Here is a 14,424-nt window from a genome sequence, read left to right on the forward strand (position 1 = left end):
CTCCTCTTGATGGCAGATTTCAAAGGCTTAAGAACTTCAAGTGGAAATGTAAATTTTCAAAGGCTTTTTCAGTGTGAGATAATTTGTCTGCAGGAGATATGCTGTCAGCTGTGTTTCTGTTGAAGGTTAGTACAGATGGCTACAGGCTCTACCGGGTACCTTGCAGGAGGTGTTACTTCTGACCCAAAAGATGCTCTGCGGCCATAGACAGGGGCGCTCACACCATTTCAGAGTGTGGTGCTGAAGTAATGTGGGCTTTTTAAGCGTGTGGAGATGGAGATGGGTGTTAGGAGGCAAGCTCTCTGTCACTAGCTTTGATGCATAATGACAAAATAAATATACTGGGAAGTTTACCTGTACCTGGCTGAACTTGTTCTGGTAGTGTGAAGGTCTCTGATATCTGCCACATACCCACAAGGTTTCAGATAAACCAAATAAGCCCAAGTTTTTGAGAGTGTCAAGTCTGCTCCAGGTGGGTGGGCTGCAGACACGGCACAGCACGTGCAGAGACGCTGGCTTCGGCCCAGGAGGCTGTACCGCTGCGTACGTGAAGCACTGACCCTATCTAGTAAATCCTGCCTCTCCGAAGATGTAGTCAGCTCAAGCAGAGACCCACCCTGCCACGGACGTACTGTTTCTGGCTGCAGAACGGGAGTTGTTTGGCGCTGACATGAGTGACTCTGCATGTAGAAATACCTAAGAAGCCTTGACTTTTTAGTCTCCTCTTAAAAAAGAAGTATTTGCCTTCTGAAAATCACGCTCTTTTAAGGGCATCTCAGGTGCCATGCTCAAATATCAAAGCATCCCTAGTATTTATTATCCTTTAGAAAGCAAGGCCATAAATTCTCATTTAGGTGGAAGAATTATTTGTCACCTGCAACAAAGCCACCAGGTTTTCCAGTAGACTTTTTTAAACTATTCATTAATATCATTAGATCTTGAGATCATTCATCAATGAGCACTGTTTACATTCTAGTATTTATTGTATTCTTTCTGATCGTTGTTTACCCTGCCTACTGGATAAGTCCTTGCCATTGTTTAGCTTAGGAATTGCTGGTTTTAAATTGTTGACATGTATTTGTATTTTTAGCAATGCCATTCTCCCAGGTGTTACCCAAGTTTCTTCCGGAAGATCTAAGACCTAGCCAACCTAATGAATCACTGACACTGTTTTCTTTTTTGCAATAGGAAATGGCAAAGATTTGAAACAATGTCTACCTAAAAACAAATAATACTGATTTTCCTGTAATTCCTGTAATTCCTGTAGAGCAGATGCGTGCTGCCCAAGCACGTGCCTGAGCATTCGATGGGGCCTGTGGAGCAAAGCACAGGAACCTGCGTTAGGCGGCTCAGCACAGTGTAGGGTTGCACCACGCGCTGAGGGTCCCAAACAGCCCAGTTCCTGAGTTGGGTTAGCCAAGAGGCCATCAAAAAAGAGGGGTTGAATCCTAGACCCAGCCCCTGGAAGAATGTGTTAACGAGACATCCCACTCCCGAGACTGCCTCCCGAACTTCCTGTGGGCACGCAAACAGCTCCTCCACCCCACCCCCTATTAGTTTTCTAGCCCCCTGGTCTTAAATTCCTTCTGGCAAAGTAATACGGTTTCCAACCCATTGTGTAAGGTTCATGTTTGTCACCTCTTAACCTCTAGATGTGTGTTTTTCTTTTGATCCATGTTTTCCAACATATCTAAGAGAAGGCTGTGCCTAAAAGAGTAAAGACACATTCCTTCTGAAGCTACGTATTCATTTTGTTCAATTAATATTGTGCAGAGAGTGCGCTGGTGGGTTTTGTATGTATACATTACTAGAAACCAAAATTACTGTGTGCTGGAGATAAAATTATCTTTTGAAATTCCTTTTCCCCTGTAAAATAAAAATAGCAGAATCTGCCTTTAATTGACCACCTCAGTCATCACAGGCTTCCTGTATGCAGAGGCTTTGCTTTTAATATCTATTTTCCCTTGGCTTTAAAGAGTAGTCTTTATTTGCAAGTTTATTATAGAAGCATTCAAATTAGAGGTGGGCTGAAACCGCAGAGTTTATGTGTGGATGTGGATGCAACTTTCTAAAAGTTCCATGGTCCAGGTTTTTGATTGTCCTAACCAGAGATTACAGAGGTGTCTATAAATTCCAGGTTCAAAGCCGCGTGTCTTGGGTGTGGAAATGCAACACTTGGGTTCAAGCTCTTCTCCCCAGTATATTTCATAAATCAATTTTATTTAGTGGTTTATTAGTGGGCTGACAGAGAGGAAGAGCTTCCCATATTTGCTTTTTTTTTCAGATAAGGAAAGAAATGTAAACGGTACTTTCCTTGACACATAACATTGCGAACAAGTGTAATTCAACACAAGATGTTCACAGCCTCCTTTATCATTTGAAGCCCTTCTCAGCAGGGTCTTATGGGAACTTACATTTTTCTGTCACAGGGCTGGGAGAAGGTTCCGCTCTTCTTCCCCCAGACAGCAGGTCCCACCCCCGGTCCTTGGAGAAGAGTGCATGGAGAGCCTTCAAGGAGTCACAGTGTCATCATATGCTGAAACACCTTCACAATGGAGCCCGGATCACCGTGCAGATGCCTCCCAATATTGAGGGACACTGGGTCTCTACTGGGTAAGGGAAGCTAAACCAAGATGCTTGAGTGATACGTGTGGAAAAGAAGGGGGAAGCTGAGGGGGAAGGGTGAATACCCCCACTTTAAGCAGCAGGGGAAATATTTTCTATAATATGGTGATGCTTTCTGTATGTTTATGCATAAAAGGAGAAGGAGCGGCGTTATGTACAGTAGAATAGCATGCTATAAAGCTGTCTTGATGATGCAATTTATAGTCTGGATTTTAAACAGCATGCTGTGAAATATCTTTAAATCTCTCTTTGAATAGGAAGGGAGCCCAAGTTGCCAAAATAGTTGCTCATTCAAACATAAAATTGTACTATCTTTGACTACATGCATTAGATCTATTGAATGCATCCTTGTTTTCAGAGCATGTGTCTAGCACAGGTTTTATTGGCAAAAGAAATTAAGAAGTTGTATTTCACCAGTTCTATTACTCTCTATACAGGATGACTTGTAATTCAGGGAGCTATTTTGCTTTCTGTGTCTCAGCAGGCAATATTCACATGCCTATTTGAAGTGACTTGTAGTAGGAAAGAGTAGGGTATTTTAATAGAAAGCAGTATATTTATGTTCAGTAGTGCGGATGTGACAAGGGGGACAAGCTAGAAGGCACAAAAGGACTTATTCCAGGAAGTGGAATTTAACTGCCATTTATACCTTGAGGGGAAAAAAAAAGGAAAAAAAAAAAAGAAACACCACCCCCCACCACCACCACCAAACAAACAAACCCAAAGAAAAATCTGAATATTGCATGGTCTAAATTTAAGCCAAATAGAAGATTTGCATTACCAGTCAGAAGTTTGCATTAACTGCCACCCGTGTTGAAAGTTTGAGTGGAAAAGCTGAGGATGTGATCCTGCACATCCTCTGCAGACCAGAGCTGGTGGAGCTCTGCTGAAAAGCTTCTACAGCAGCCTAGAAGCCAGTTCTTTTTATGGTTCTATGGACGTTTGGCATTTCAGTTTCTGACGTTAACAGTCCTTTTGCTAAATCTACCATGCAAAAGAGAAAAATAGATGTTTAATAAGCCGCTACTTTTTTCAGAGAAGAATCGAGTCACATGGTGGTCCCTAGACAAGAAGGAAAAGAAAAACATGACTCAAACTGTTTGAACCTACAAAGATAAAGCCCTTAGTTAGGTATGATCACCGTGAAGCGATATGTTAGTAACAGCAGAAGAAATTGCTGGTTAATTGGCAGGCCACAGATGCCTAGTTCCTATTTACTCCCATTTGTGCTAGAGGGACGTTAGCACCCAAGTGTCTCCGTGGTCCCATGCGGGTTTACTCAGTCTTGTTGCCTGTAGTGTACATGATGTGCCACCTTGCTAAAATTTTGCTTCCGTCACTTTCTGTCTTCCCACAGCTGCGAAGTTAGAGCAGGCCCAGAGTTCGTCACAAGATCTTACAGGTTCTACCACAATAATACGTTTAAGGCCTATCAGTTTTATTACGGTGGCAATCGCTGCACAAACCCTATCTACACGTTAGTTATACGTGGCAAAATACGTCTCCGCCAAGCGTCCTGGATCATCCGAGGGGGTACTGAAGCTGATTACCAGCTACACAACATACAGATCATATGCCACAACGAAGCAGTGGCCAAAAAGCTAAGTGAGTTGGTGAACAATACGTGTCCTGGATTTATACCAGAAGATAGTCCCTGGGAGCAGGATGTGAGCTATGATTTGCTGAGAGAAGAGAATGGCTGTGAATGCACCAAAGCTCTGAATTTTGCCATGCACGAACTCCAGCTGATCCGTGTGGAGAAGCAGTACCTGCACCATAATTTGGACCACCTCGTGGAGGAGCTGTTTCTCGGAGACATTCATACTGATGCTACTCAGAGGAGGTACTATCGGCCCTCTAGTTACCAACCTCCTCTTCAAAATGCCAAGGTATGTGTCTGTATATATGCCCTCTTTTTAAGATACTAGTGAGAAAACCCATGTTATTTAGCTCTCCTGAGTCAGTGCGCTAGTGTGACCTAAAATGTAGATGTGCTTCTAAAATAAGAGGTGGATTGCAGCCTTACAGGTGATGCAGCCAATTAAAAAAAAAAAGATCACAGAGCATCTTTCATGAGAATAGTAACTCTTCTGTGGTTTATAAGGCTGCATCAAATGTGCAAAAAGTAGTCAGGTGAGCTAAGGTCAATAAAGGCCACTCTGAAGATGGAATCAAAGACTTGTATGCAGAGGTGGGAGTTGTTGGCTGGCCCCACGGTTGTGAGCTAGAAGTTGAGAAGAGAGAAAGTTTGATACAGGACTGAGAAAGGACAAGAGAAATAGGCATCAGTGCATGCTTGCATAGCTGCAGGAGTGTCAGGGAGAGAAGAAATCAAATTGTATCAGCTTATGGAAGTTGGGTGATCCACAACCTGAAGAGAAAAGAGGAAATTGGAAGGTAGACATGTGAAAGGGGCAGCACAAAGGGGAAAAAATCTGATGGGCTGTGCAAGTCATGGACCCAGATGCAGGCACACATATTAATGAAACGAAAAACAGGTGCATTTCGAATGAGGATCTAATTCCATTTGATAATTCAGTTTCCAAAGGGGCCTCAAAGTGCCTTCAGCTTCATTGGGAACTGATCAACCCATAGTAAGTTAGATACAAAGCAAACAGGAAGACACTGATGGCCTGTAGCAGGAGAGTTTTCTATAGATCTCCCCTGGTGACATTTCACAGGCAGGTGGCAATGGGAACCACGTTGCCAGCTGCTGCTGCCGCCGTCGGAGTGCTCCAGCTGGGCGCTGCTGCAGCATCACCTCCAGCTAATGGGTTATCACCATTATTAATCATCCCATCGCAAACCGATTCAAAAATCAGCTACTGCTTATCAGCAATAGCAGGAAACACAACAGGGGCAGGGAGAGTTTTGATAAGAAAGCCTTGGCTTTCCCTTCCATTGAAAATCATCCGCCCCAGGTTGCATCTGCCTCCTGTGAACATCAGATTTCAGTAGTTCAGGACCTTACATGATCTGCCTCTAATCGTTTTAATAGCCTGGCCTTGGGATAATTTTAAACCACAGGCAGCTGTGTCTCTGTATGACAGCTGCTGTCATTATTATGCTCACTTCAGGTGACAGGGGACAAACCTGCTTTTGTCTTTTTAAATGTCTTCACAAAATGGAGAGTTTCAGCAGCAGCAGACAAATCACAGCACGTTCCTCATCAAAATTTTATGGTTTTTTAATTAATCCAAACAAGCACATCAGCTTTCTCTTTCCTGATTTGGGAGTGAGGATTCTGTGCTAAATCTCTCCCTTGCAGGTATCTGTAGATACAAATTATCTGACACCAGCTATCTCTTGTATCTGTTCTAGAAGATGTGGTAGATCTTTTTCCGACCACATGAAACAGAGACAAAATCTTCATTTAATTATTTTTTCTGATTATTTTTTCTGGCCAAATCTGGTTGTCTTATTATGGGCTGATAGATAACATAGTAAATGCTTACACTTCCACCTTGTAGTAATTTCATTACTGTCACAATGATCAGGTGTACTATCAACCAGCTTTATAAAAATAAGATTTGTGTCCAGGTCTGCTGTAGTTTTAGAACACATTGGTAATGACTTTTCTGCCTGTCTCTTCTGCTACTGTAGCATCATTTTTTCCCCTCTAAAATATAATGCCTCTAAAATGTAATGCTCGAATTTAAGGGATCAAATCTTGCAGAAGAGGTCTGTTTCTTGAGACAGGTTAGCTAAATAAACTGAGAGCACACTAAAAACTCTCATTTATATTAACAAAGTCCGTTATTTCAGGCATGATCCAATTCATTCTGACCTGAGTGGGTGACATCTCAATGTGTAAGGTCAGTGCAGCCTCAGCCTGCCTGCCTGGGCCACCCTGCCTGCTGCTATCCCGCAGTCCCATGTGTCTGGATAGGCAGGTCTTGCCCGGGGGTACCTGTGTGCTCCGGTCGGGGAGAGCCTGCAGTATGGCTCCCAAGGGAGGCTTCCATATCATATATTTACAAGAACTGGGGGAGGGGAAAAGCAAACAAGCCAACTAGTTATCCACTGGTATTCCTGAAGTACAGTGCTTCCAAGTAAGATTTTTGGTAGCCAGGTCTTGCCAGAGTTTGAATCTTGAGGCTGAATATATGGCAGTGGAAGACAACTAATATGAGTAGTCTTGGCCACAGAGAGTGCTGTTCCTATAGAAAGCTCAGGTCAACTCTAAGTACACCAAAATACGTATATATTCCGTACAGCATGGGGATTGCTGGGACACCAGTCTCAGCTGGAGCCTTCAACAGCAAGAGATGCGTAGGTGTAACGCAAGTTTAAAGTGTGCAACAGTGCAGATTCTCTTTGTGGTTTCTGGTAGGTTCCTCTTGCTCAGATTTGATGTGAGATTTCTTTGTTTCTCAAGAGAAGTTGGGCCTAGGCTTTCAGCGTGATACAAATAACAGTACTCCTGTAAAATGAACCTTTGCCTCAGACCCCATCGAAGACTTTTGAGTGTTGGTTTGTACCTAACCACAAAGTTCTTTATACCAACAGGTTTGCAACCCGTCCATCTGACCTAGTGTTTCCCAAACGTAGGAAGAATAGTAAGAGAGATGCCTTTTTTTTAAGTCCAGGCAAACATACCATTGAAAGGTTATAACCCTTCTTCTTTGAAGTCTTTTCCTTTTCTAATTGTTGCTCCACTGGGACCCAGCTGAAAATGAGTTTAAATGCTAAATTGAGTTTAAAACTACAAGTCACAGATTCCTCTGGAAACTGGACACCATGAATAAATAGAAACATTAAATCAACTTGTTTTTTTAAGGTTTCTACAGTCATACCAAGAGGTTGGGGAGGCCAGGAAATTGCTTCTGAAGTGAATCAGGTGTATTGTGTGGAATCTTTCATTTAAGGCTTTTTTCATTTCCTTTTTATTTATTTTTATTTTAAACTTATAAAGGCCTGCCTAAAATAAGTTAAGAGGATTCACATTTTGAGTTAAATTTATAGTTAAGCCTCTATATAGAAGAACGTTCCACCCAGCTCAAGAGTTTACACAGCCTGCAAGTTGAATGTGGTAGCCACATTCATTACTTATGTGGTTGAAGTGAATGGTAATTAAAAGCAAATGATTGCTGGATATGTTAGGAATGCCAAAGCCACATGATCGGGACTTTAAACAAATAGAATTGGACCTTCTCCAGATCCCTGCAGTGATTTCACCACAGGATAGTAAATCAAAAGGTCTGTCCAAAAACCAGACAGCTTTATGCTGAACTACAAATCTGAATAAATTCGCAGATTACTGTATCTCAATGGTTCATATAAAATCAGGGAGCTTTTAAAAATATATATGTCATCTCTTAAGGCTTTATGAATTCTTTTAGATTAGAGCATACCTTAAACAAATTCCTCCTGTAAAATACATGGAAGTTCTTGAGTGCAGCTGATGCAGAAGTCACTGTATAGATTTACCTTAGCGGTCTGCTGGCCTTGCTCAAGATACCAATTAAGACTTGCTGATGAACGGGGCTGATAATCTTTGATGTCTCTTGATGTTGCGAGTTTATCAAGGGAGTCAAGCTGCACATGCAGCTTCTCTCGCCAGGATGAGAGAGCACACGGTTGGAAAGGCCAGGACAGGGGAACTGCTTGGCCATCGTTGCGTCTATTATGCAAAATATTCCCGATTAGGCCAATACCAAGGAGCCTGGCTGATTGGTCATAGAATCACACCTTTTACAAACGCATGCAGGGACTTGTAGCATGAAGGAAGGCTTCAGGGCGGTATTTATTCACTATGTGGAAGGACAGAAGATGTTTTCAGGAATATCTGCTCTAAAACTACAGGAAATGTGTACAGCTGCAATGCTGGGACACTTATTTCACATGTAATTGCCTCATCAGGAGTGTTTTGTAAACAAAGAACTCCTTGTGCTATTTTATCATCTGACAGAGTAATGGGAAAGATGAGAGCAGGGCTGTAATGACCGGTCGTTCTAGTTAGGTCATTAATTAGGAATAAGGCTGGAGTGGTCTGGAACATGACTCAAAACCTAAAATGTGCTAGGATAACTTTCCTTTTGCCTTTGCCATGCTCAAACATTGGCTGGGCACACACTTTCAGGAAGACATTTTCCCTTGAAAACGCAGTTCCAATGGATTGATTTTTCTATTACATGTTTATTTGCTGCTGGGAGCTGACTTCCAACAGCACCTGATGTTTGCAGCTAATGCAGATTCAGCGTGTGGAGCCCGGTGTATGTGCTTTGCTTTAGGCAGGCAGTGGAAGAACAAAACGCACAAATGCTTGTTGTGCTTTTGAGAATTGGGGTCTCCATCTCTCTGAAACTCGGTGACTTCATCTGTAAGGGAATGCTACGTACTTGAGGAACCCCCAGGCAAATGCAAGCAGAAGTTAATACGTAGATGTTGAACATGTGAAGCGCTTCCAAGAAATATGAAAAACATTATCTCAACCAAAAAGTGTAATTTTGGAGGACAAAACTCCTTTGTTTGCCATAGTAGTGGCACTAGACTTCCAGATTAAGCCAACACTTGAAGGGTTTCTTTTGTTCATTATTACTTGCAAAAGGCTCTTGGTTAGGAAAATTATGAGGGGGAGAGAAGAAAGAAGATCCAGAAGAACGTTTAAGTAGGTTAATTCCAGGTTATGAACAATAACAGTGCGTGTGATGCCCTGCTGAGATAAGGAAAGCAAACAGCCTCTAGCTGAGCCTGGTCCTTGGTGTGCTCGGCAGCGCTGTTGGCTGCGACCTTGCAGACGAGCGCTCCTTTGAAGATGCCACTCTGCACTTACTGCCCACACCAGCATTAGCACTAGCCAAGGGCTGATGCAAAAGGTTGCTCTTCACTCCCTCTGTGAACCTTCAAAAGCTAAGCGTCGCTTTTAAAACCCCATTCATCTTTGTTGACTTAACTATCGCGGCCTGTTCTGCAGCTGCAGCAACAGCCTGCCCCAACACAAATGCAGTACCAGGGATCAAAATTAACTACTCAGTCCAGCAAAATAAAACAGCGGCCTTCAGATCAACTCAACATACATATCTAAACTACTGACACCTTCCTTGTTGTTGGCATCTAACCACGAATGCTTCATCTTTTGTAAGAGGGGAGGGAGGAGGCCCTGGTAATATTGCTGCGTGCTTCAGAGAGCTATATGGGTTCTGTTTCTAAAGGCATAGTGAACACATGAGGCAGCTTTATTTTGCAATACTATGCTCCTGAAAATGGACATTCAGGCTGTCCCTTTGGCTCTTCCAGGAATACTTTTTTGTTGATACTTCCTAAAATATTCATGTCACCATAAATTAGTACCATTTCAGTGGGATAGATGACATGCAAGCACGTTCATCTGAGAAGAAGACCAGTTTTCTCTTTGTTCTTGTCTTTTGCCCAGGCTAAAGTAATTTATATCAGAAAACAACCAGAAGACTTTTGCATTTCAAGTGGGTTGTGTTTATTTCAGTTTTATACAGGGTTGTGCAACAGAATCAACATCGTATATCAGACAGTTGCGTAATGGTAGTGCCTTCAGATTCCTTCACTATCTTACCCTTCATGAGAGCATTTAATGAAAAAAAAGTTCCTTAATATCTTTAAAATATATGGTATGCATTTGCAGATAAATCTGAACATATCTCCACCCTCCTTCCTCCTTGCAGCTCCACTGATTCCCCACCAAAAGAAATCCCAAACTGACAACCCTGCAAAGGAGTTACCACTCTCTCCAGCATTTCACTCGCTTCAAGCTTTTTAATTAAAGTTTTAAATCTTTGTTATTCTTCGTTCTCTTTGGCAGGCTGAGTTATAACTGTGTCAACCGTGCTTCTCAATTCCCCAGAGCCAGCCTAATGCACATTAGCCAACTCAGCTTCATATGAAGTCATGGAAAGCCTGCAAATTATCACTTTGGTTGTGGAGAGAGATTGTAGCCGTTTGTTAAAGCGTTGTCTTGGTCTGCAGTTATCTGGAGCAGTGGAGGAGTGGAGCTTGATGCTATACTGAGCAATTAATAAAAGTGTCCTTTCTGTGGACTCAGCTCCTTGGCAATGCGAGGCAAAGCCATCCAACTTTTTTTTTGTGGAATTGGAAGCATTTCCTCGAATTGATGGAAGGGTTTCCCAAGGGTTTCCATTTGCACTCATCCTGGGAGCACTCAGTTACTAATACCCGGCACCTGGGTTTTTTGGGTGGTGAGGTTTAACCCATCCTGACCAGGCATGCCTCGTTCCAGTCACATCTAGCCCGGCCTGTGACACATGGTATTTGGGTGTGTGTCATCATTGCTAAGCACTGTTTTCTTTCCCCTCTTCTTTAGTGCTTTTTCTCATGCTAATGCATCCATTCACATGGCAGGGGTTTCCTATCCCAGCTTCTGTGACTGTTGGACCCTACAAGATCCTGGGCCACCGGTTAGGTCTGTACTGCACACGCAGTTCATCCCCAAGCCTGTGCTTGAGGAAACACGATGTGTGGTCCTTCACCACACATCCCTCTGCAACAAGGATATGCTGAGCACACCATGCTGGACCCAACCACTGCTACGTGGCCCATCCAGTGACATTGCATAGCCAGTGTCAGACAAGCTGGCCACAGGATCCACCCTAAATTGTAAACACCCAATGCAAAAGTAACATGATGTTGTGAGCAACCACAGCCTGGGCTTCCTCGTGTGGGCTCAACAGCTTGGTCAGGAGCATCTTCGCCAGAGATAGGAGTGTACAGAAGGGAGCCAGGGTGGGCACTGGGTCTTGCTTCTTATAATACCGTATAGATGCAACCTGTCCTCCTTTTTCAATCATGAATGAGACCTGCTTCTTGCCACGCACTGGTAACCTGTGCAAATCAGGGCTGGCCAAAGGTGGGTGTCTATCAGCTGAGAAGCTGTCTTGTCCAAACAAGCTTCCCATGCTACAGCCGCCAGCACAGGTGTGGGGGCTCAGACAGCAGAAATAGAGTGCTGAAGAAATATTATTAATGTCATTACGTGTCTTGATAAGGCAGGATATTGCTACAGAAATTTAAAATCAGTGACTTCAGCATGGTATTATTGTAACTACGTAGGGCTGGGGGGTGGCAGCAGCCCTTGAGGAGAGACCAGGCCCAACTGGCAATGATGCAAGGGACAGGGAAGTAAGAGTTTACTTAAATTTACACATTGGATGTCTGGGTTTCACTAAAATGTGAAAGTTGAAAGGCCTGAGCCCCAAGGGAGGTGGTAAAGTCATCCAACAGTGGATGACTGTTCTGCCAAGGGTTTCAGGTTGGGTTTTTGTTGGATACTGGCATTGCTGGAGGAGAAGAGGAGAACGAGGAGGAGTGCAAAAGTGGCCTAGCTGATTGCAAAGAGCATGTGCTTTTCCAACTTGCTGAGGCAGAGCTGATACCTGAATCTCTTAGCCAGATTAAGGTATAGTAAGGATGTGTCCACTATGCAATAGCTCTGGATAAAAAGAGAAGGAAACATGACTTCCCACATTACTTTGGGAAACGGCTGTGCAATTGCAATCAAGTTTAAAGACTTTGCAGGTGTAAAACAAATGGCTACTGAGAAAACTAGTCAGGTTCATCACTCCTCCGAGTGGTCTGCTGCTTTTTCTTAGCCTGGGTCAGCTCTGAACAGCAGCCACCCCACATCTGCCCCAACATCTGTCTTCCCATAACAGGAGTTGCCATAATTTTGTGTGGTTTCGGAGCTTACTGCACATCGCTGTTTTCTATGCCTTTGTCTTCTTAATGTGTCTGGTCTAGTAAAACACCAACCCTTTGCAACTATAAAAGATGACAGAGAGAGCATGTCAGAAAGTGGTCAAAATTGTTGATGAAAAATACAAAAATCCCCTAAAAATGCTCTTCTCATTCTTTGAATAGAAACATTTGCTTTTCAGAGAAGAATTGGATACCAGAAAACTAAATTTTGCTTTGAATCTCTCTTCCTCCAGGCTGTATATACCCAGTAAGATATAAGAATCTAATGAAAAATACCACATTAATTTTTCAGTCTGTTCTGCTAAGAATTCACTGCATCTCTCAGACTCTAAGTGGCCTGAGAAATGAATCTTCCCTTAAAACCCAGTAAGTTATAGATGCGATAATGTTCATTTTCCATTATGTAAATAGACAAATCTCAGAATAGTCATCTATTGTAATTCTGCAAGAGAAGGGTTGAGTTACAATTTGAGCTGTTTCAGACACATACTTATTTTAAATTTTTTGACTGTGATATGGACACATTTTCAGGATATAAAGAATAAATAGATATATACGGGAGACAGCAAATATGTCTGACCAAGTTGTTTAGTTGAAAATAACTGTATTTGCAACCTCCTCTTTACAATTAGTGTTTGTTTGTTTTGTCCCTAAATACAACTTGCAGTAATCCTGCAGGTCCTCTCCTTGATATTAAGCATTGATTTCAGCTTCTGCTTGAACCATAAGGAAAAGGTAGATTTTCTGTACATTTTGAAAAGTTGTTGGGTCTGTAGTTGTCTTATTCTGTAACAACAGCATCAAAATACAAAGGTGTTCAAAGAAAACTAGGACAGCTTCCAAAAAGATGTTTCTAGGTGTTATTCAAAGCTCATTTCACCATTTACTCAGAAAGCATTCCCGTTGTGTGATAGTTTTTTTTGGCCTAGACCCTAAAAAACACTATGAATTGATTAGAGGCAAATTAGTCCTAGGCATCCAGAGAGTCCCGTAGAACTTAAGGGAAAATTAAACTATGTTGAGAGGGTTTATGTTTCTGACTACCCACAGCAACTGGGAAAAAGATGAAGGAACCTCATCCTTGTTTGTTGGGGTTTTTTTTATTAGAAACCTCCCTGCTTGGCTTCCAGAGCTCTCTGGCCCTGTTACCACTTCAGCTGAGGCAGCAGAAGGGAGGGATAAGGAAAAATGTTGGTGGAAATTTTCAGATCACAAACTATTTTCTCCCCGAGTACAAGAACTGAGTTTCTAGCCAGAGATTCAGGCTTATTTCAGCCTACGTATTCTCACAGATAAATTCAGAAACTGGCTTGAAAGGGTGAGGACCTGGGGCACCATGGATTTGGCATTGCAGAGCTGCAGGGAGGCACCCTTCATGGGAAGGGATCTTCCAGTCACTGGGCAGCAGCCATTTCAGGGGCCGGTCCGTTTAGCAAAACCCCACTATTAAAAGTATTGCATTGTACACCTAAGATAATCAAAACATAGAACAGATGTTCATCCTGTCCACTGCTCATTTTATTGCTTTATAGTTTATGTCATGCCCAAATGAGCTTTTTATTAGACAGTACTTAATTGTGTTTGGACTTGAATGTCCTCAGCCTCTGTTCCCTGTTTTCTTCGAACGCCTGTTTTTAGAAAATAATCTTTCCCTGAAACACATGGAAAGGGAGTGATTTGCAAAGCCTCGGCTAGTGTAATTAAGAGCCAAGAGCAGCTGACCTGAAAAAGCAACAGTGAAAAATACAGTCAATTGTTAAACATAAATTACTCCATAATTAAGTCCAATTGCCTCACAACAGAACTAGATATTTCTCTCATCCATTAGTCGGACAAAAATCATGCTGAGGGAGTTTACTTGTGGAATACTGTTCCACTAAGAAGTTCATAACTCTGTGAAAGATAATATCACGGGGAAAAAAGATTTTTTGTAAGCTTAGATTCAAGCGCTGGTCTCAGGGAAGGAATGCGTTCAGGGTATGGCCATGTGAGATGCCTGAGACAGCCTGTGGAAGGGATACTTCTGCTTCCCTCCTCACTACCCCAGCCTATCCCTGCCCCACTCCCATTTTGCTGCAAAAAGTGCCCATTATAGAATCATGGAATCATAGA

The 14,424-nt window shown here is 42.6% G+C and overlaps 1 protein-coding gene across 1 annotated transcript; it reads left to right on the forward strand.

The window, feature by feature from the left end:
* Positions 1-2,429: 2,429 nt before the first annotated feature.
* Positions 2,430-4,514, forward strand: LOC104508876 (protein APCDD1; the record flags this gene model as incomplete). The annotated part of the gene is made up of 2 exons (XM_010150635.1): positions 2,430-2,613; positions 3,983-4,514. Coding segments are annotated over 2 exons (716 nt in total), but the record flags the coding sequence as incomplete, so codon positions are not given.
* Between the last annotated feature and the right edge of the window lie 9,910 nt (positions 4,515-14,424).

This window comes from Eurypyga helias, unplaced genomic scaffold (assembly GCF_000690775.1).
Source record: "Eurypyga helias isolate BGI_N326 unplaced genomic scaffold, ASM69077v1 scaffold21494, whole genome shotgun sequence".
Lineage (NCBI taxonomy): Eukaryota > Metazoa > Chordata > Aves > Eurypygiformes > Eurypygidae > Eurypyga > Eurypyga helias.